This window comes from Hylobates moloch, unplaced genomic scaffold (genome assembly GCF_009828535.3).
Source record: "Hylobates moloch isolate HMO894 unplaced genomic scaffold, HMol_V3 SCAFFOLD_4, whole genome shotgun sequence".
NCBI classification, from domain to species: Eukaryota; Metazoa; Chordata; class Mammalia; order Primates; family Hylobatidae; genus Hylobates; species Hylobates moloch.
This window is the reverse complement of record NW_026652279.1, coordinates 36,912,130-36,935,452: the sequence shown is the minus strand read 5'-3', so window position 1 is coordinate 36,935,452 and position 23,323 is coordinate 36,912,130. Positions and strand designations below refer to the sequence as shown.

The 23,323-nt window shown below is 47.3% G+C and overlaps 1 protein-coding gene and 1 long non-coding RNA gene across 3 annotated transcripts in view; one reads left to right on the top strand and one right to left on the bottom strand.

Moving 5' to 3' along the window:
* Positions 1–23,323, bottom strand: part of ITGB5 (integrin subunit beta 5) — a 123,517-nt gene that overhangs the window by 25,377 nt on the left and 74,817 nt on the right. For both annotated transcript variants that reach the window (XM_032149979.2, XM_032149980.2), the window contains exons 9-10: positions 19,354–19,488; positions 7,170–7,599 (exon numbers count right to left, since the gene is read on the bottom strand). In XM_032149979.2, coding sequence (XP_032005870.1) covers positions 7,170–7,599; positions 19,354–19,488 — 565 coding nt within the window. The remainder of the gene's footprint in view (positions 1–7,169; positions 7,600–19,353; positions 19,489–23,323) is intronic.
* LOC116466846 (uncharacterized) lies at positions 7,606–18,871 on the top strand. The gene is made up of 3 exons (XR_004247664.2): positions 7,606–7,800; positions 11,002–11,148; positions 18,591–18,871. It is a non-coding gene; the product is annotated as an uncharacterized LOC116466846 (long non-coding RNA).

Here is a 23,323-nt window from a genome sequence, read left to right as displayed (position 1 = left end):
CTGGTGGTTCCTCACAACTCCCTTCTGGGTAGGTTTTTCCTCCTTACTTGATAGATAATAAAAAAAATCTAGGTTTGTCTCATTCCAGAGCCATTTTCTTTCCATTATATAAGGAGGCCTCTAAAGGCTTTTGCAGTATTCCTGTGCAGGGGACAAGGATAAACATCTCTGTGCTGGTTACTGCCATGGTTTTTGACAGCTCTGCCTGTGTTATCATTGCCTAAGGAACATGCATTGTCCTTAGTCACCCTGTACGTGGTATCCTGCAGAAGTAGTACTACCACTCACAGGTGTCTCATTCCTTATGATGACAGTTATTGAAGAATCCTGTAACAAATTCTGTTCTCAGAGCCACCTGTTCCAAAATGGAAGCGGACTCTCCTGGCCCTCACTGTCATGTACATATTTAGGATTTCTATGATACCAGGTAAGGGAAATTGCTACACTGGTTTCTGAAGCTCTGCCCGGGGGCTTCCTTTGGGAGATAGGGGTCCTTTCTCTGGAAGATATATCTTGCATCCTTGTATTTGCTAGAAGCATCTGGGTAAACATCAAACTGAACAGAGATTAATGTATGTGGAAAAACCTGAAGAATTTCTAGGTGCTCCTACCAGAAGCACACAGTGGTGGTGATCCTGCCAAGAGGTCACTTTCCTGGAGATTAAATACGTCCAATCTAGGTTCATTCAAAAGGTACTTTTAGCTCAGGCCTGTAATCCCAGGACTTTGGGATGTTGAGGTGGGAGGATCCCTTGAGCCCAGGAGTTCGAAACCAGCCTGGGCAACATAGGGAGACCCTGTCTCTATTGTAAAACAAACAAAAGGTACTTTTGGAGACCTCTGTCGTGGAAGTCACCTTCAAGACAGTACTGTAACAAGCCATTTGTGAAATATGCCAATTGCAATGACAGAAATACAGCAGCAACCCGAGCCCCAAGGACAGCTGCCAGGCTACTGATTCTGAGTGTGAAAATTACATTACTAAAGAAAACAATAGGCCGGGCGCGGTGGCTCACGCTTGTAATCCCAGCACTTTGGGAGGCCGAGACGGGCGGATCACGAGGTCAGGAGATCGAGACCACAGTGAAACCCCGTCTCTACTAAAAATACAAAAAATTAGCCGGGCGTGGTGGCGGGCGCCTGTAGTCCCAGCTACTCGGAGAGGCTGAGGCAGGAGAATGGCGTGAACCCGGGAGGCGGAGCTTGCAGTGAGCCGAGATTGCGCCACTGCACTCCAGCCTGGGCGACAGAGCGAGACTCCGTCTCAAAAAAAAAAAAAAAAAAAAAAGAAAACAATATAAATATGGTGAGAAACACTTTTAAAACTGTATCTGGATAACTGTTGCCATGGCAGGTGTTTTGTTTGGCAAGAGTCAAGAAACCTAGTATGTGGCCTTAATCTCAGGAGTGGCTTTAACTAGACAGGGTTAACAGAACTGCCTTTAACTAGACAGGGTTAACAGAACTGCCTTTAACTAGACAGCGATAACAGAACTGCCTTTAACTAGACAGGGTTAACAGAACTGCCTTTAACTAGACAGGGTTAACAGAACTACCTTTAACTAGACAGGGTTAACAGAACTTTGCTAAATCGGCCAGGAACTGTTAGCCCAGACCCAGAACCCATGCTTGGATGCTGGCCCTGGCCTACTAGGAATGATGCTACTAGTACCATGCTTCTTTTTTTTTTTTTTTACGTTTGGGAGAGAACGGAGGATGCCCCTTGACTTCTAATTGCCTGCCACATAGTAATAAAAGATTCTTGCTCAAACTTTGGGTAAAATAAAGGAGACGTATACATGAGACCTTACTCAGAGGTGCTTTTGAGATCTTACAGCCACGAGACCAAAAGGGCTCTGTTCAAAATTCTATATCCTATTTGATTTAAATTTCCTCATTTTGTGGAACCCAAGAATGAGGCTGACCATTAGCAAATGATTCAATGTACTCCAGTGCAGTCATTTTAAGTGTAGAGAAGGTTGAAAGCATCTGGGTTGAAACTGACCTCGTCAATGTACCACAAGGGAGTAGCTCAAATCCCAGAAAATGCACTGTTTGGACACAGAAACTAACAAAGAAACTCAAAGTTTGAGCAAGAATCTTTTATTACATGAAAAACAACTGAACAGAACATGTCCTGCTTCTCATATTCTGTGGGTCAATACTTTATGAGACTCAAAAGAAAAGAAATCCTCTTGATGGCCCCAGGAAGCTCCCCTCACACACACAGAAACAGTCTGTGGACAGAACCATCCTCTCAGTCAAGCTGCCTCTAGAAACCGCGGGGAGACACAAGAGCCCCAAGCTCACACACATTCCCATGACAATGTGTCACAAAAGTAATAACAGAGTTGTTCAATTGCTTCCAGACCTTAGTCGGATTTGTTCACTGCTCATTTTGATGACGGATAACATATTGCGAACCTGTAATCTCTTGCACTTTGCCCCCAGCCCTGTCTTGGTAGGGGCAAGGACTGTAAGCCTCCTACTGACAGAGAGTCCAGTGAAGTGGAAGGATTTTCTCTGGCGTGACCCTACCTATTCTGGCCCTGGTTCTGCCTCAGCCACTTCTTCAAGTGCACCCCTCAACCCCACTCTGAAGACAGACCACAACCACACGATTTCCTTCCAAGACAGGCTGCAGGGAAGAGGGGGTGTAAAACTGTGAGAGAATGCTGAAGTCAGCTGCTTGGGAGTCTCTGAGTCAGCACCTTCAAGAGCAGAGTGGTGGCTGGGAAACAGGCTTCTCTGCCACAACAACTCCAGATGTAGCCGTGACCCAAGAGCTCAAAACCAACACACACAATTCTGGAGTGGGAGCCCCATGCTGACCACAGGTGCCAAGGACCCAGGGGCTGGAATTCCTTACCCATCCCTTCACAGCCCCTCCTGAGCTGTAAGGTTTGAGAGACAAGGAAGGGCTGGTGCTGTAACACTGTGAAAGAAGCCACTGCATGAACATGTTATCAAGTCCTGCCTGGAGCTGGACTCAGTTTAAGTCCTTCCCAAATTGTCAAACAACAATGATCTCACTCCAGAAACTATTTTCTCCAGAAAGACTTGGATAGCGTCACGTTTCAACTAGTTGTTGCTTTTAAAGTGAAGAGGTGGAGGAGGCTAGTTGGGAGTGCAATGGAAAGACATTCAAAATGTTCTCATCAATGATTTACTAAAGTAATTCGACTTCAAGTGCTCCTTAGGATATAATATTATAGGAAAAAAAGCATCATACAAAATTGTATGCAGCCATAAACACACATAACTTAGAAGAAAGTTTAGAAGGAAATAAACTAATCTCTTAAAATAAGAGTGATGAAATTATGGATGATTTTTAAATTTCTTACTACTGCTCAGAATATTCTCAACCTAAGGCTAATCCCCCAACTCTCTGGCAAGGTCTTGACTGAGCACACAGCCTCAGAAGTGATGGACACGAAACAGCCTGGGTGAAAAGAGGTCTGGTTTCCCAGATGGTCCAAATTACTCCTGGTCACCAAGAAGACGGACAGCACCAACTGGCCACATATCCATCAACTTCCCTGTATTTTTCAAGTTTTCTTTAATGATTGTCTATGGCTTTTCCAGTGGGGAAGAAAAAAGACATTCCATTCTGCAACCTCAGGGAAGTTAGTGACTTTAGGCATCGTTGATCTAGGAGCCTCAAGGCTTGGCAAATCTCCGGTTTCTCTACCCCATGATGTGAGCATTTCCCGATCCCGCAGGATTGTATGGGGTAAAGGGAAGAAAAAGAGATAGAGCACCAGGGGTTTTTGGATATGAAGTCTGGCAGAATTCTGTAATGCAGGATTAACTCAGGACTGTGGGTTCTGATGATTGAGCAAAAAAAAAAGCTGCATTTTCACTCAGCTATGGAATATTCCTATTTCCAAAATGACCAGTTTTCCCCACTGAGGGCCTCTCATACCCCATCTCCCACTTGCCCTGTCTCCCAGGCTCTGTACTCAGAGAAATGCCCAATCTCAGCAAGACAGAGGAGGCATCTAACATCCACTGGGTCCTGTTCCCTACCAAGTACCAGGCCAGGGCCTTCATCTCTGTCTTCTCCTTCACTTCTCAAAATAATGCAGAAACAAGTGGTGTTGGCCCATCTTAGGAGACAGGAAAAGACAAAGTCCAAGACAACCAAGGTCACAGCCTGATGAACTGTGGAGATGAAACGTGCACCCAGCATCTGACTCAGATGCCCTTGCTCCCAGGCTGCATGGACACACGCAGCCTTCTAGGGTAAAGACATACCAGAGGGTTATTTCAGGCTCCTGAAGGGGAAGGAGGGAATGGTTCTGTCATGTTTGCTAATATCTCTTTAAAATAAAAACTGCTAAAAAGCCTGCCAGGCTGCTTAGAGCTTTTATTATGGCTACTAAGAGGAATGGAAACTCCATTCCACCACCCCGGAATTTTTTAGGCAAAGCCTGGGGGAAGGCGGGGCCCTCCTGCACACCGGGCACCAGGTGTGCCCCCCCCCAGGGGGGTGTGGCACTGACTCATAGAGGAGCCGGCATTGGGTGTGTGGTCTTCCTTTCGTGTCAGGCAATGTGCTGGGTGCTTCACACACATCTCTTATTCCTCATAACAACTCTATGCCCAAGTCACACTAGCAGATACAGTATGATGGGACTTAGGCCCAGGCCTCCTGCTGTTGAGCCCAAACTTTTTCTACTAACCAGATAGAACCATCTAGCTAACACCAACCTATCATCACTCTGCTGAGGAAAGCGTTGATCCCTGTTGCATGCTTGGCATGTTGAATCCTGATTTTTCCACCTACTTTACTCTGCAATGACATTGCTAAGTCCTGCACTTTCCAGGGCAACTCCAGTTTTAGACATGCTGGTCCCACGACGCCCATGGGTGTACTCACGCTTGTCTCATGGCAAGGTCCGCTCCAGGAACTGCTTCCCTTGTTAACCCACATCTGTGCAACCCTGCGTGGAGGTACAATTCCTCCTCCCACAGGACGGAGTATCTGCATGTTCCTGGTTTGCTTCAGATGCACCTTATGCTTTCTTTCCCAACTGAACCCTTCGTTCCTTTCAAATCCACCCATCCCAATTGGAAGACCATTCTTAAGGAGGGAGCCCTGGAAACCACAGAATACATGATGTGTAGAAGAAACCACAGCCCTGCCTAAAACTGTTTCACTTACTACCTTTACAGGTGGCATGGTGTTAGATAAAATTTGAGATACAATTTTGAAGCATTTAATCAGAACACAATACCAGAGTGGGAACTGCCAACTTGTCATTTAACTGGAATCAATGTAAACTCCTGTGTTTAGATTCAGAAAATTAAGAGCTCCAACACAACACACTAAAAAAGTACCTCTCCTTCTGAACCACAGTTCTAAAAAATAAAATAAATTAAAAGCCTCAAACTTTTGGTAGTGAAGTTAAAAACCAGCTCAAGAGTGTACTGTGACTGTTTAACAGAAAGAAAAGGTGGGCTGGGCGCAGTGGCTCACACCTGTAATCCCAGCACATTGGGAGGCCGAGGTGGGTGGATAACCTGAGGTCAGGACTTCGAGACCAGCCTGGCCAACATGGCGAAATGCCATCTCTACTAAGCCAGGATGTGGTGGTGTAATCCAGTACAAAGAGATAGAGAATCATTGAACCGGGGGGTTTGTGAAAGAAGAAAAATAAAAAAATAAAAAAGGTGAATGTATTGTCAGGGTGCATCCATGTAAGCGGAATGTCCAAATCACAGGAAATGAATGCTCCACTGAACCCTGGACCAAGCCCTCATCATCCAGCATGACAAGAAATGCCCTTGATTCTGTGAAGCATGCTTCACAAATGATAGCACCCTCAGACAAGGAAGAGACTTGGGGTGTCTAGCCTAGATCAGCAGAGAGAACAGAGAAACATAAAGAAGCTTTTAGATGTCTGACAGGTTGTCACATGGAAGGGGGACTCTAGAATGTTAACCATTGGATGGAAGTTATTGAGAAACAAGTTTCTCTTCAATATAAAGAGGAATTCTGGGCCAGGCACAGTGGCTCACGTCTGTAATCCCAGCACTTTGGGAGGAGATCAGGAGTTCAAGACCAGCCTGGCCAACATGGTGAAACCCCGTCTCTACTAAAAATACAAAAATTAGCCAAGTGTGGTGGCGGGCGCCTATAATCCCAGCTACTCGGGAGTCTGAGACATGAGAACTGCTTGAACCTGGGAGGCAGAGGTTGCAGTGAGTTGAGATCCTGCCACTGCACTCCAGCCTGGGCAACAGAGTGAGACTCCATCTCAGAAAAAAAAAAAGAAAGAGGAATTCTGGCAGGAAAAATAAGAGCTCCCAGAGATGTCCACATCCTAATCCCTGGAACCTGTGACTTTGTGGCCTTACATGGTGAAAGGGACTGTGCAGGTGTGAGTAAGCTGAGGACCTGGGGATGGGGAGACTTTCCAGGGTTCGACTGAGGGTCCCTTGTAACCACAAGGGTCTATAGGAGAGGGAGAAGGATTTGACAACAGAAGCAGAGGTCAGAGTCAGAGAGATCTGAGGATGTTACTCTGCTGGTTTTGAAAATGGAAGAAGGAGCTGCAAGCCAAAGAATACAGGTGGCCTCTAGGAACTGGAAAAGGCTGGGACACAGATTCTCCCCTGGAGCTTCTAGGAGGTATGTAGCCCTGCTGGCACCTTGATTCTAGCCAAATAAGATCCATTTCAGACTTCTGGGCTCCAGAACTGTAATGGATTAAATGTGTATTATTTTAAGCCAACAGGTTTGTGGTGAGTTATGGGAGCAGCAATAAGATATGAGTTCACTGGCTAAGGGGCAGATGGCTACTACCAGCCCCAGTGAGTTCCCCGTCCCAGGAGGCAATCAAGAAGAGACTGAACATCTCTACCTGTCAGGAATGCTGTGCAGGCCAGTCTTGCATGAATTGGGAAGTAAGGTGGATGACCCACGGGCAGGCCCCTTGAACTCTGAGAGTCCACAATTCATGGCAATGCCTTCTGCTTTTGTATTCTGCACACTGATCCCCATCTCCTGCCTATGGGCGGCAAGGCTTGCCCACTGTCTTCTTCAAGGAGAGCCATGGTAATGACACTTTCTACCACCACCGAGTAAAAGGCAGGCTTTGGGAGGGTGTCCTAACGGCATCTGGGCCTGGCTCAGAGCTAAAGTGCTTGCTGGGGACACTTACCTGAGCAGAGGACTCCCTTGTTCCTGGCACAGGAGAAGTTGTCGCACTCACAGAAAGGCCCGTAGATCTTGCCGAACTCACTCTCGAAGCAGGAGCACTGGTTGCAGCTGCACTCCCCGCGCCCGCTGCACAGTGGCTTGCCCTCTGCCTCCCGGCACAGGTTCTGGTACACGCTCTGGTTCTCCCCATCCTGGCACTCACACCTGGTGCCCAGGTAGCCGGGGCTGCACTCACACAGGCCGCAGACATAGGTCCCACTCCCGCTGCACCTGGCACTGTTGGGTTCCAGCCCCACGCTGCAGCCGCACGTGCAATTGTAGGTGATCCCCACCTCCAGGCTGTCCCGGAATCCCACCGGCCGCAGGGCAAACACGTGCTCCGTGTGTCTGCTGGGACAGCTTCGGGCCTCCACTGATACCTCAAAAGATGCCTGGGCAGAAGGAAGAGAAGGGATATCATGGCTGTGGCAAGCCAGGGTCTCCCATTCACCCAGGGGCAGGGCCCTTGATGAAGAGCAGCTCCGAACTCCAGCCCTCTCCACGCACACAGTTAGAACCACCAAGGTGGCCTGAGTAGGAAGAGACCTCAGAACCAGCAAGCTCCCCTGCTTCACGGAGAAGAGAATGCGCAGGTGAGCTCACATTTGACGGTGAATTATTTAACATTCATTATCTCTTTGCATCCTCATGGCCCTGAGGAAATGGGCCCCTGCAGAAAGGTATAGAGCTTCCTTGAGTTCACACAGTTCTTATTCTCCCTTTCTTTTCTCTTCTGTCCTATCCTCTTCCCAGCCCCGCTGCAGATGCCTCTTCTCTACTCACTTAAAAAGTCATTCGGTGGACAAATATTTCCTGGGTGCTGCCTCTGTGCCAGGCACAATGCTAGATGCAGGGGCACGGTGGCACTCTCACAGGGTGCTGGGTGAAGGGCACCCGCCTGGCCTGCCATAGAGAGGGCTCCGTGCCTGCTGGCAAAGGGCTCAGCTGACTCCAGAGCTTGCTCTCCAGACACCCCCAAGCCCCCCATGCCCCAATTCCTCCTTTGCGAGTGCTTGTCATAGCTGCATCTTTCACAATCCCCCCATGCCCCTGAGGTCTTAAAGAAGAGTCGCCAACTGATGAAATGCACTGTGCACATGGACAGACCTTCTCTTTTTAAACAGAATATGTAAGGAAGTGTTTCTCACTCAGGAGCTTCTCACAGATTGCCTTGGAAACAGGCTCAAGGTGGGCCTGGCTGGGTGGCGGATGGTGCGGGAGAGATGCCTATCAACTGCCCATAGGGCTGGGATGGAGGGAAAGCAAGGATAAGGCTTGGTCTGATTCAGGAGCTACAGCCTGACTCCCCCACTCTCTCCTCCTCACCCCCCTGAGGAGAGCCATGTGGGGTTTGAATCACCCAGCAGGGCCCCGAGAGCAAGTCACTGTGGATTCTACGAAAACACACAGACAGGTGGCCGGTGCGCCCTGATGAAATGCCGTCGTAAAGTTTTACTCAGGGGCGGGTTCTCCCTTACTCCCTGAACAGAGGCCCGGCCCACCCCACAAACGGACTCACTGGATCTGGGTCCAAATGTCTTTATTTTTCAAAAGGCTCCTCAGATCATTCTGAAGCTCAGAATGGGTTAAAAACCACTTTCAGCTATTAGTATTCTTAATTCTATTCTTTCAGTTGGAATAAAGCTTTTTTTTTTTTTTTTCTTTTTTTTTTTTGAGGTGGAGTCTCGCTCTGTCGCCAGGCTGGAGTGCAGTGGCATGCTCTCAGCTCACCGCAATCTCCACCTCCTGGGTTTCAAGCGACTCTCCTGCTTCAGCCTCCAGAGTAGCTGGGAGTACAGGTGCGCACCACCACGCCCAGCTAATTTTTGTATTTTTAGTAGAGATGGGGTTTCACTATGTTGACCAGGATGGTCTCCATCTCCTGACCTCGTGATCCGCCCACCTCAGCCTCCCAAAGGCTGGGATTACAGGTGTGAGCTACTGCGCCCAGTCATTAAAATTAATTTTTAAAATGTCATCATTCACTTGATTTACTGGACAATCTTCAGGTAACAATGTTTTTGTTGTTGTTGTTGTTGTTGTTTGAGACAGAGTCTCTCTCTGTCACCCAGGCTGGAGTGCAGTGGCACCATCTCGGCTCACTGCAGCCTCTGCCTCCCAGGTGCAAGCGATTTTCCCATCTCAGCCTCTTGAATAGCTGGGATTACAGGTGCCTGCCACCATGCCTGGCTAATTTTTGTAGTTTTAGTAGAGACAGAGATGGGGTTTCACTGTGTTGGCCAGGCTGGTCTCAAACTGCTGACCTGAAGTGATCCACCCACCTCGGCTTCCCAAAGTGTTGGGATTACAGGCGTGAGCCACTGCACCCGGCCCACAATGTTCATTTTTTGAGAACATGATAAATATCTGTTTCTAAACATACAGATCCCTATTACTTTGAGATTTTTACTGGTTCTAAAAGGCCTCCCCTCAGATGCTGTGACATCTAGGGACACGGGGAGAGGGGAGAGGGTATGGGACTGAGCAGGAGGATAGATCCTGCTCTCTAAGTCCTGCAGAAAGTCCTGCGTGGCAGCAAACTGCTGTTTCAAAGGACTTGACAACAGACACCCAGGACTCAGCATTAGCCAAGAGGCTCAACAGGAGAGGCTTTTGGATTGGTGAGCTGAGGATAGCTAGGGGAGCAGGATCAGAAGACACTCAGGGGACCAGGCCAGCTGCAGACAGCTTGGGCTAGCTCCACCTTACCTTCCATCTCTGGGGGGTAGGAAGAGTAGGAGGAGGCAAAGGGGAGAGATTGACAAAAACAACTTCAAGGCTAAGTTCCAAGGTCTCGAGGTACAGGGAGTCTCTCAAGGTGAGTAAAGATTCAATCCACTTGGACACTAAAATTGGTTAAAGGATAACACGAATAGGATGGGCATAGTGGCTCACGCCTGTAATTCCAGCCCTTTGAGAGGCCGAGGTGGGCAGATTGGGAGGATCACTTGAGGCCAGGAGTTCGAGACCAACCTGGACAACATGGCAAAACCCCATCTCTACCACAAGTACAAAAACTTAGCCGGGCGTTTTGGCACATGCCAGTGGTCCCAGATACTCAGAAGGCTGAGGTGGGAGGACTGCTTGAGCCCGGGACGGGGAGGTTGCAGTGAGCCATGATCATGTCACTGCACTCCAGCCTGGACGACAGAGTGAGATCTTGTCTCAAAAAGAAAAAAATAAAACAAAACAAAACACTAATAATTATTAGTTGCCAGTTGCCTACTATGTACCAGGCACTGTGCTGGACTTTTCTACAAGCATCTCTTTTAAATGCCCTAGAAGAAAGTGTCCTCATTTTACCAGAGAGAAAACAGGGTTGGTGGGGTTGGTGGATTTAATAATGGTCACACAGCTGATGAGGAGTGGGGCCAGGCCTAGAGCAGGGCCTGTGCTCTCCTTAGCATATCACCTCCTAGAAGGGGGAATGAGGTCTACCTCATCGGGGTACAGAGGGAGAGCCAGCCTGGCTTACTAAAGGGACCCCTTGGTGGTGATCCCCAAAGTGGTGGCCAAAGGCATCTCCACATCTTTCTGCCATGGGCTGGGAATGATTTGAGCCTGTAGATGGGATGGGAGTGGGGACTATGCCTGCCTGAAGCCACCCATGGGGCCATCAAGAATGCAGAGGTGAATGGAACTTTGAGGGGCAGATGCCATCCCTCCCTTCTGAGGCCCAGAGAGAAACTTGCTTGCATCTCCTATTACTACTTGCTTGAAGCTCCCACAACAGTGACATGCTTGAAGCTACCTGTAGCTTGCTTCAAGTTACAGCTGAAACCCTCTACTCCTAGGGCTACAACTTGCTGGACTTGTTAAATGAAAAGGCTGTGCTCCACAGAGGCATCTGCAGGTCAGAAACTGAATAAACTACAGAGGAATGACCTGGACCAAGAGCCAAAGGCATTTAATTATTGAAAGACTGTGGGGAGTGCACACCTGTGAGTATAACCTTGTCTCATGGAAACTTGCCTGCCTTGGGGTTAAAGCAATGAAAGTGAGAGTTAAGTCTCCAGAATCTTGCTGATGTGTCTGGGAGAAAGTGGGAGGTTAGGGCACCCCTAAAGTTCTGGCGCTCAATCACCAGCATGTAGAAACACTCGGGCACTGTCTGCCCAGCTGGGCAAGCAAGGAGGGCCCAGCTTTCAAGCAGGTACTGAGGCCTTCCCCAGCCAAGACTTCGGTCCAAGTGAGGTGCTATCTGTCTGGCCCTGTGCAGCCTGGAGTGCAGCCAGATGCCTGATAACCAGAGAATGTTCTATTTCAGCCACTGGGTCTCAACTCCTGCTGGGCACAGGAAGTGCTATAAAAAGCACTTCAGGACCAGCAAGGAAATCTGTTTGCTTACCCCTCCTTTCAGAGGGTCCATTTTCCCTACTGGATTTGGAAAGAATCCAGAAAAGCTGGAAGGCAGCTGGAATGAGGCCTCTTCGGGTCCCTCCCCTGATTCCTGAGAACTTCAATTGATACTGAAGGCTCCCCAGTTCCTGGAGACTTTCCATTCACTCGCTCTGAGATTCAAGAGGAAGGTCACAGACATAGCAATCCTCCCGCCCGGTCTTGTTATTAAAACTTCATTGGGATTCTCCTGGTTCCTCTGTGGGGCTGGCTGGCCTGATGCACCCTTTCAAAAGGGCTGCCCAGCCCCCACCCCGAACCCACCAAATCCAGGGCTATCCTATGCAGATGCCAAGTCCGCTCAGATCTCAACAAAAAAGGAGCTGGGATGAGCACAGGCTACAGGGCCCCGAGAGTGGACGGGAGCGGGGAGGGGGTGCTGTGGGAAGACCATGACGGGGTTCACTGGCTGCTTTGTGCTGGGCGTCCGTGCTAGCCTCACAGCCAGCCACTTGCATACTGATTTGTTGAAGCCAGTTCCTGAGTAAACTGACTCCTGATGGTTGGTGTAGGATAAAGGGATGAAAATTAGGGAAACAACTGAAATCACTGGGAAAGAGAATCTCACTGGATTTGGGGCTTTCAAGGTTTGATTTAAGCCATATTTCTCTTTAAGGACATCCCTGCCCCTCAGCCCCTGCCCTGCCACCTCTCCTGCTTCTTGCTAGACATCTGTCTTGACCCAGAGCACACAGGGTTGTCACAGAACCACAGCCTGCACCTCCTCCACCTCTGCAGGAAGCTGTGATAATGAGGAGGCGAGGTCCATCTGGCTGCCCCTCACACGGGCTGTGTCCTTGTCCACAGGCCAGACCCTGAGATCCCTGATGACAGCTGTACCGTGTCTGCTTTTCCTAATCCCTCTTCTCCAGGGGAGTCCCCAGACCCTCCAGCTATAGTCAGTACTCTTGTCTACCCCCACCACCATTCCTTGACTTGCCCATAGCCCTCCCAACTCCTGCCACCAAAGAATGGAACCCACTTGCCAAACAATGGCCAGAATGGCCAGACCCCTTAGGTTGGCAGGTATATTTCACCACTGTGGCCCAAGCCAGCCACTCTCCCCTCTCTCCCCAGCCCACTCCTCTTGCCTCCATGGCCATCACCATCAGCTGCTTTCCACTGGCCAAAGGATGATGCTCTTCACACTCTAGCAGATACATCTTGCCAATATGCACGTGGCAGGCCCACTGATGGGACCAGCCCACCACCGCTTTCTCTGTCTAGGAAACTCCTACTGGTGCTCTGAGCCTCAGCTCCAACAGCTCCCTCTGCAGTGCTGGGCCCTTCTTCCTTGGGCTCCTGCAGTGCCACACCTGGCTTTCCCACAGCACTCCTCACCCTCTACAGGGCTGACTCCTCTGCATGTTATTTCCTCCACCAGACTCTGAGCCCCTGATCTGTGGCCTCATCTGTCCATCCTGAGTGAGCACGGGATTTGGTACATAAACACTTAGTGAGTACGAGTGGATGTCAGCACAGTCACTGGCAAGTTCTGAAATGTATGGCTTTGGGACACATGTCCAGAGGGAAATACTCACACACTCTAGCACCCCTGCTTGCCAAAGCACAACTGTCAATGCTTTGGAGACAGTTCAGCCTGAGAGAAGGGATGGAAAGTTTACCTTCTTGGGCCAGGGTTAAGAAAACCAGACTGGTCCCAGCTGTAAGTGCACCCCTTCTGTCTTGGGGATCAGAAGAATTGACAGAGCCCTCTCCTTCATTGAAAGGGGAAAGCCCCTTAACTCCCCGTGCCAGGGCCAGCTCCCTGGCGTATGCCTGTGCAGTCACAAAGGCCCCCCACTCAGAAGGGCCCATGCTTACTCTAACGCTCTGTGGTTGCTGTGTTAGAATTCTTACTGATTTTTGAACATGGACCCCATTTTTCATTTTACACTGGGACCTACAAATGATGGAGCCAGTTCTGCCCCCGGTGGCCTCCAAGGCCCTCAAGAGAGCTGCCTCTCCTGGCCTGCATGGGCTGGTGTGGCTCTTGTGAACAGAATCATGTTTGGCTCTGAAGAGCAGAGTGGCCACTGCCCTGTGCCAGCCTGTCTTCATCCACAGAAAACAAAAACCCCACAGCCCTTGCAGTGGAGTCAGGGGCCATGTGACCACGGCCCTTGGACAGCAAGACAACAACACTGGGACAGTGAGTAGAAACAAAGGGCCAGCTCGGGTCGGTCGCCTAGGGCCCCTGCTGTTCCCACAGGGCTGCAGCTCATCCAATCCCACAGGAAGAGCTGTCAAAGGTGCCGGCCTGAGCAGAAGTTCCCCTCTTCTTTAGTGTCACTTTGAATGCTCTAAAAACCACTTCAATACCTCTGAGATTTTCAGAGCATTTGAAAAATCATGTAAAATTTTTTTCAAGTTCTGGACAATTTCCCCATTTTTCTGAGGTATCCCAGCAAAAATCAAAATCTGTACACTAGAGTGTCCATCCCTAAGTGGCCATGACACCACTGTATGCTTCCTAGAAGCTGTTACTCCCAAAGTGTGTGGGAAACGCATGCACTGTGGCCTTGGAAGCAGCCCCCAGCTTGGCTCCCAATGCTTGAGGCTTCTGGCGTGCTTCTCAGGCCCCACTTTGAGTCTTAGTTTTTCATACATAAAATGGGGAAGGAACAGCTCCGTTATAAGGCTGCTGTAAGAGGCAGACAGCAGCAGTAAGGGGCACGTTGGACAGGGCACATTGGATGTCCCCATTCCATGCAAACAAATACAATTTACTCTGTAATGGGGAGGCAGTGATGAGCGAGATGACCTGGTGTGGAGGGGGAATGGCCTTGGTTTGGCTTGTGAGTTCACTGCCTCTTAGATGGGTGAGCTGGGGCGAGTCACGCTCATCCTCAAATCCCAGGCTGCCTGTCAGCAGTGCGCGAGCGCTGGGCTCCCCACATGGTGCAGGGGGGCTCAGTCAGCAGCACTCTCCCATGGAGGCTCCTGTTCCTCAGGATTGTACTTTGTGCTGGTAGAGTCCTTTGAAATAGGTTTGGTAGAATGGAATCGTGGGCACCAAGAAGCCGGATAAAGGTGGTGAGGGAGCTGGCTTCAGAACAGAAAGCCCTGGCTTTGAATTTTCATGTCGACACTTCAGGCTATGTACCTGTAATGCTTTGTGCCTCAGTCTTCCCCATCTGTCAGCATGAAAAACAATGTCTTCCTCACAGGCAATTAGTGACCACAGACCGCTCATTGTCTAGATTGTTTCTGGTCCTTCCCAAGACTAACTGTATTCCTGCTTTCCATAAGGAACCCCAATATATTTAGTATGACTTTCTCCTTTTCACTTTAGGCAGCATAAATTGGCTTCAGTTTTTTTTTGTATCTGAAAAAGAGTTCTGACTTTACAATCTTACTATCGACAAACATTAGTTCCTTTGACCTTTCTAGCTTCTAAACAATTCATCATGATAGTTGCTTGTGACTTTTCTTTTTCAAAAAAGAACTGGGCTGGGCACAGTGGCTCATGCCTGTAGTTCCAGTACTTTGGGAGGTCGAGGCAGGAGGATCACTTGAGGCCAGGAGTTCAAAACCATTCTGGACAACATAGTGAGACTATGTTTCTTACAAAAAAAAAAAAAAAACCCCACAAACAAATTAGCTGGGCTGGTGGTGCAGGTCTATGGTCCCAGCTACTTGGGAGGCTGAGGCGGGAGGATTGCCTGAGCCTTGGAGTTGGAGGCTACAGTGCACTATGATCAAGCCACTGTACTACAGCCTGGGAACCAGAGCAAGACCCTGTCTCTAAAAAAAAAAAAAACTGAATATAGGACTCCAGGTGTGAGGTTTCAAAATATCTCTATTAAACACAGCTTCAACTGGCATTACTTTTTATTCATTTATCTTTTTTGTTTGTTTGTTTGTTTTGAGAAGGAGTCTCGCTCTGTCACCCAGGCTAGAGTGCAGTGGCGCGATCTCGGCTCACTGCAACCTCTGCCTCCCAGGTTCAAGTGATTCTCCTACCTCAGCCTCCTGAGTAGCTGGGAGTACAGGTGCACATCACCACGCCCTGCTAATTTTTGTATTTTTAGTAGAGACAGGGTTTCACCATGTTGGCCAGGCTGGTCTTGAACTCCTGACCTCAGGTGATCCACCCGTCTCAGCCTCCCAAAGTGCTGGGATTACAGGCGTGAGCCACCGTGCCCGCCTTTCTTTCTCTTTCTTCCTTCCTTTCTTTCTTCCTTTCTTTCTTTCTTTCTTTCTCTTTCTCTTTCCTTCTTTCTTTTTCTTTCTCTCTTCCTTTCTTTCTCTCTCTCTCCTTCCTTTCCTTCCTTTCTCCCTTTCTCTCTCTCTCTTTTTTTTTCTGACAGGGTATCACTCTGTCACCCAGGCTAGAATGCAGTGTCCCAATCATGGCTCACTGCAGCCTCAACTTCCCACGCTCCAGCGATCCTGCCACCTCAGCTTCTCAACTAGGTGGGACCACAGGTGCTCCCCACCACGCCCAGCTGATTTTTGTATCTTTGGGGGAGACTGGGTTTTGCCATGTTGCCCAGGCTGGTCTCAAACTCCTGAGCTCAAGCAGTTAACAAGCCTCAGCCTCCCAAAATACTGGGATTATAGGTGTGAGCCACTGTGCCAAGCCATTACTTTTTTCTAAGAGACGGGATCTCACTCTGTTATCTACGCTAGAATACAGTGGTGTGATCATAGCTCACTGCTCCCTTGAATTCCTAGGCTTAAGCCATCCTCCCACATCAGCCTCCTGAGTAGCTGGGACCACAGGTGTGTGCTACCATGCCCGGCTAATTTTTTATTTTCTGTAGAGATGGGGGTCTCATTTTATTGTCCAGGCTGGTTTTAAACCCCTGGCTTCAAGTGATCCTCCCACCTTGACCTCCGAAAGTATTGAGATTACAGGCATGAGCCACTGCGCCTGGCGGACTTTTTTTTTTTTAATCACTGTTTATTTGCATTGAGCCTTTGAGCCATTATAATCTGCCAGATGTTTTTCTTTTATTATCAAACCAAGTTTCCTATATCCTAGTAATATTCTGAACTAAAATGTAAGACATTCATCTTCATGATTTCAATCCATCTCAATTTTGAAAAATATTTTTAAATCTTGGCTTTCCTGCTTTGTAACATAAGCTGTTCTCTCCAGCTCTGTGGCCTTCCCACATTTGATAAGATCTCCTATGAGTTCAACCCAAGCCAATGATAAACACAACAGACAAGAGACATTGGAACCCCAGTCAAGTCCTCCCCCTGGCTGCATTATCAACATGCTCAGAGAGCGTGTTCACCCAGCTACAAATCCGCATGGCTGGGCTGTTGTCAACCCATATTATTAAATATTTGCCTTATTTATAAGGATGTCATTAGAAATCATTGAGAGCCTTCCTGAAACCTGGTGTATGCTAGATTAGACAGTCCATCCCTCTCCCATCTCTTTTCTATCATAACCTGTTTCTCCAAGTAAAGGGTTCCTTGTTTGGGTATATTTCCCACATTATCCTTCAGCTTTTCTGACATGCTACACCAAACATTCCACCCACAGAGCTATAGAATTCACTTACATGTTATTAGGGTTTTTTGGCTATTTCTGCCTCATTCCATTTTTTTTTTTTTTTTTTTTTTTGAGACAGAGTCTCATCTGTCCAGGTTCTTGCCATTCTCCTGCCTCAGCCTCCCGAGTAGCTGAGACTACAGGTGCCCGCCATCACGCCCAGCTAATTGTTTTTGTATTTTTTAGTAGAGACGGGGTTGCACCGTGTTAGCCAGGATGGTCTCGATCTCCTGACCTCATGATCCACCTGCCTAGGGCTCCCAAAGTGCTGGGATTACAGGCATGAGCCACTGTGCCCGGCCTCATTCCATTTTTTATAACTATCTCTTTAAATCCTGTCCTGTCACTATCAAGCATTAGTGGTTTTGTTTTTAATCATCTGGCTTGAGTAATCATTATAATGGATGAAAACAACACAAATACATTGCAACTTCCTACAATTATTAAAAATAAACAGTAAAATGTTATTGGAAGTACCTCTTTAATGAGGTAAGGCTTTCCCCCAGATGTAAAATAATATTAATTATTGCTAAACAAGACAGGGATCAATTATCCACATCAATTATACTTCTATTTTTCATTTGTAGAGATTTCAGCAAAAAAAAAAAGTTCACATAAATAGATGGGAACAAGAGTTTTGTAACAGCAATGTCACCTTGTTCTATGAATGTCTTCTGAGTTAAAAGCCATAAATAATCATTTGTGGGCAGGCGTGGTGGCTCACACCTGTAATCCTAGCACTTTGGGAGGCTGCAGTGGAAGGATCCCTTGAGCCCAGAAGTTCGAGACCAGCCTGAGCAACATGGTGAAACTCTGTCTCTGCTAAAGATACATAAATTAGCCAGGTGTGGTGGTGCATGCCTATAATCCCAGCTACTTGGGAGGCTGAGGTATGAGAATTGTTCAAATCTGGGAGGCGGAGGTTGCAGTGAGCCGAGATCATGCCACGGCACTCCAGCCTGGGTGACAGAGCAAGACTCTGTCTCCAAATAAATAAATAAATTATCATTTGTAATGACTTACCATCCAACAGCTTGATTAGGCCTTCTTTCAATCTTGTTAAAAGCAAAAGAAACTTGGAAACAACATGTCTTAGAAAAGGCCTTGGTAGCCAGTCATGAGAGGCTTTCATTTTCTCAACTTCCATATGATATTTTGAACTGTCCCTTTATTTGGGGGAGCGAGGCACTGCAGAAAGATTTGGGAAGGGTAAGAGGTATGTCTGTGTGTTGTGAAGTGAGTGAGGGACAAGTGTGAAGGCGGGGATGGGAGAGGATCTACAGTGGAATGTGGAGAAGCCCCAGGAGACCATTGCTACCAGCCACAAGACTGTCCCTGCCTCCACAAGCTCTTTCCCTGAAGCTAGGGGATGAGTCAGCTTATATCCGCCTTGGCCGTCATGAGTGCTATGAATGCCAAGAGGATATAGCCATCTATTTGTAAGATCTCTATAATTTTTTTGTTTCTAACTAGATTCTTTTAAGTGTAGAAGAGAATTATCCCTCACTGGCGTTCTGTTTTCTGAGTACTGGACCTGTCAACAAAGCAAGTCAGGAATGGAGCTCATGATCTGCTTCCAGCAGCAGTACCTCCAGAAGATGTGTGGCTAGCTCTCCATCACCACTCGCGGCTTCTGTGCCTGCGTCTGTGCCTGTGTTCTTGGTGCCCACATATCCTCCTCCCTGCTCCCTCACGCAAGTCCTTGGTTTAGCGCACAGGCACACATCTTCACACATCATTTAAATAAACTTAATCTGGACAAGTCATCTGTGTCCTCCACTGCTGTAGAGTCATCCATTCTATTTCACCAAAACGGAATGGGGGGAGTGGCTTTCTTTACATTTCACAGAAAGGAAAAGTGAGGGTCAGATTATCCAAGGAACAGAGCTATTTGCAGAAGAATGAAAGCCAGGTCTCCTGGATTCCCACCTGTACTCTTTCTCCTGATTACAACTGTGTCAAGCCAAGAGGATAATGGTTTAAAACACCAAAGTCACAATGCCAACTTGAGAAAGCCTTAGGTGGCAATGCGCTGAGGGCTGCCTATTGACTGGGTTCTTTAACAAGTTCACCTGAGACTCTGAACACATCATGCAAAACAGGCTTAGGAGACTCCTCTGGGATGCTGAATTGGAAAAGAGCATATAAATTCTGAAAGGACTCTAATAGTTATTAGAACCCAAAGACTGATGACCAATGCTAACAAGAGTTCACAAAAACTTGGGGTGAGACTTACCGTGTCCCCAATCTTCAGGCCCTCACACTTCCTCTGACCAGGATAGGATACCCCATCTTGGCAGGTAGCAGTAAAGAAGAGATTAAGATCCTCAGGCTGATCCCAGACCGACAGCTCCACTTTAGACCGGATACTCTGAACGGAGAGAGAAAATGAAGCCCAACCATTTAATAAAGGCTGTGGCTGAGGTGCTCCCACACTGGTTTTCTGAGGCCCACGTGGCTTCCTCTAATTCAGGAATCCCAAGCCAAAGGAAGAGCCAGTGAGCTTGGTTCCCTGGCCCTCCCTCATCCTTTCCCTTCTCTCTGCACTCACACAACATCTTGCTAGACCCAGCCTGAGGTCTCCCTCTGTGAGTGTGGAGCAGTTGATAGTGGTTGACCTGCCATATGATATTATCTGCTTCAAATGGGTTATGCCCCATCCCCTGCTTGCTTCTCCAGAGCCACCTCTCATCCCCATCCTCGGCTTCAGACATGCAGTTCCTCATCCAGGCTTTGAGCCTTTCCATGCGCCCAGGGTAACGATCCTTTGCACAATGGCTCCTCTCCCTCCTCCTCCTGGTTGGCTCCTTATCATCCTTCAAAATCAGCTCAGCAGGCACTTTCTCCAGGAATCCACCCTATCATTCACATCCATACCTATCCCCATCAGATGAGGTTCATATGCCTGAGTTTGAAACTACATAATGAGAGAATCCAATCTTATGTGTGGATTATATTCTTAAGACAGTGAATCAAACAAAAATCAAGTAAAAATTGCCTATCAGAATAGAAAAAATAAAGATTAAGAACATCAAGTGTTGGAAAGGATGTAGAGCAACTAGGGCTCCCCAACCCTGCTGGTGGGAGTGCAAATTGGTGCAACCCTATAGAAAGCCATTAGGTTATATCTACTAAAGCTTAGGCCAACCTCAGACCTCGGATTCACCCAGGATTATACCCAACAGAAGTGTATGCGTCACCAAAAAGACACGGACAAGAATGTTTACAGCAATACTGCTTGTAATAGCTAGAAACTGGAAATTCCTCAGGTGTCTATCAATAGTAGAATGGATTTTTAAAAATTGTAGTATGTTCATATAGTGGAATAACATACAGTAATGAGAAATAATAAAATACGACTACATGTAATAATATGGATAAATCTGACAAATATAACATTACTAGAAAGAAGGCAGAGACAAAGGCATATATATTGCATAACTCTATTTATATGAAATTCAAAAACAGGCAAAATTAATGATTGCCCTTGAGGGACTGTGATGGAAGAGGGTAGAATAGTGACTTCTAGGCCTTGCTAATGTTCTGTGTGTTTGACCTGGGTGCTGGATACTCAGGTTTATTTAATTTGTGAAAAGTTTGTGAAATTTTCTATACGTCTATTAGTTTAAAAAATTGTCCTTGTGACACAGGCCTGTAGCTACTCAGGAGGCTGAGGCAGGAGGATTGCTTGAGCCCAGGAGTTCAAGGCTGCAACGAGCTACGATCATGCCAGTGCACTCCAGCCTGGGCAACAGAGTGAGACTGTCTCTTAAAAAAAATTAATAATAATAATAATAATAATAATTTCCTTGAAAATCTCTAAGGAAGATTCCACTTTGGAGACTGAGGCCAAATGAAGTAAGTAGCTTTTATTCAGAGGTCCTATTTTACCAGAAAATTTAAAACAACTGTCTGTTTATACACTCAACACAGAGTATAGCAAGAGTACCCATATGAGAGACAAGGACCCCAACATCCTCAGACAGCCCTGCAGATTCCCTCTCCCTTCTCGGGTACACTCTAGGGAGTGTGGCTGTTGGAGAGAACAGTAGACAGACTTGCCTCTTGCTCTTGTGGGTTTTCTTTCTTTCTCTCTCTTTTTTGCTGAGCATATAGTGCTAAAGTTGAATAAGTGAAATATGTAGTTTTCCAGCAAATTAACAGCTTGTTGAAAATACTTTTTGTAAAAAATAGTCTCTCCCTTTGCAACAAATTATCTAAGTGCTTCTACAACTCTAAAAATATGATCCGTCTTAAATCCACTTCCCTTTGCAACTTGCCAGCCTTAACTGGTCAAGGGTCACAAAAGCGCCACTCAATATACACAGCACTCTCCTGCTGCCTGTGATTAGCTATTTACAGATCTGTCTTCCCTACCATGTTGTGAAGTCCAAGGGCTGTATCATAGATCTCTCTGGGACTTAGTACAATCTGTTGTTGAATGAATAAACGCATGGATGCTTAGACAGATGAATGATTTAACAGCTATGCTAAGGTCTCAGGCCAAGTAGATGAAAATATTTCTTAAGAGAAATATTAAAAATTAAATTTATAACTGTGAATAAGTATGTGGATGAAATAAAACAGTATCGTAAAAGAGCTGAAGAGTGAAGGCATGTAAAAAATTACTTGGGAACGATCACTTGAAATATGGGGGCCCTGTGGTTCACAAATAAAACTTTGGAAGGAAGCACCAGTGCTCCCCAGCAAGATTTGCCCAAGCCGCCACTCGAAAGCCCCAAGGGAGGATCTGGGAGAGGATCTGGGAAAAAGCAAGAGGGACTTGGACTCCTGTGAGTCAGCAACTAAGAATTAGATGGAAATGGACTCTTATGTTCTACTCAGGTCATAGGCCCCATGTTCTGATGTGAAGTTTGTATTATTCCTGCTACCCAGAGTCTCTGGAATCAGAAACTCTTAAGACATTTCAAGCAGCAGGAACCGTGGAGATGACGCAGCCCAAACCTCTCATGTATGGAAGCTGGAAGTCAGGGCAAGGAAAAGGTGGCCTGGGACCACCCTGCTGCACAGGACCGGGTGCAGGCTTTCTCGACCCACCCCAGGGCTCTTTCTAATCTCCACGCCTGATATGCCCTTCTTTCTTTGGAAAGTGGCTCTCTGTCCACAGAGAAGGTAAAAAACAAAAATAAAAAAATAAAAAGGAATTTGGCTGTGACTTTGGAAAGAGATTGTCAGGTTGTATCGTGGTTGAAAGGGTCTCTGCCCCTAAAACCATGAGTGCTGGAGGGCAGGACTGTGTTTTGCTCACTATTTTATTTCCAAGGTGCAGCATGATCCCTGCCACACATTAGGCTGTTGGTATATATCTGTTGAATAAATGAATGGATGGAGTATAAAATATAGTAGAGGGTCAAAGTGCAGTTCTTACGCATGAAGACTTTTATGTGTGACTCCTAAAATTCCATTAACTCCTACCAGATTCGCCCCTCTAGGTGCACTCCTTAGTTCTCCAGTAGGAAACAAGACGATGTTGGGAATGTCAGAAGTTTAAAGGCTATTAAATACTTGGTCAGGTTAGGTCACATCTGCAATTGCTTTAAGTCGGGCCAGCTGTGGAGTGGGTGGGAGCAGACTTTATGGCAACAACAAAAAGAGAAACATGTGCTCTGCTAGGGAAAAATACACCACAGCTTCTGAAGTCACCCTCCACATGCAGCTCCAGTGCTTTCCAACTCATTCCATTGGCTCCCACACTGAAAAGAGGCCTTTCTGGGTGCAACATAAGGCCAGCCCCCTCTGCACGTGTGGGACCCAGGGCTCCACGGCTGAGCTCTGGAAGGGATTCTCTCACCAGCACTTATTACAGAGCAAAGCACCACATTGCCGAACTCCCTTGGGAAGACTTGGTGATTTCTCACAGTGAAGAATTTGGCACAGCAAGAAAAAATGCATAAATCCAAGTTGAAGATTTCACACTCTGAGAGATGTGTACACCAGACTTGATTCTACAAGACATGAAATTAAACATAACCTTTCCATTTTGCTCCCTCCTCAGCCTGGCCAAATACCACAGCCATTGCATCTGTTACATATGTTCCAACCCAAATCTGCTCAGAATGTCCCCACAGATGGTCTGCCAGCATTCTAGGGGAGGTAAAAGCCAACACCCACACTTAGTCATGTGTTGCATGACTCATGAAATCCAACACAAACCACTCGGACGGACGGTGAGGTGACAGAAAAAC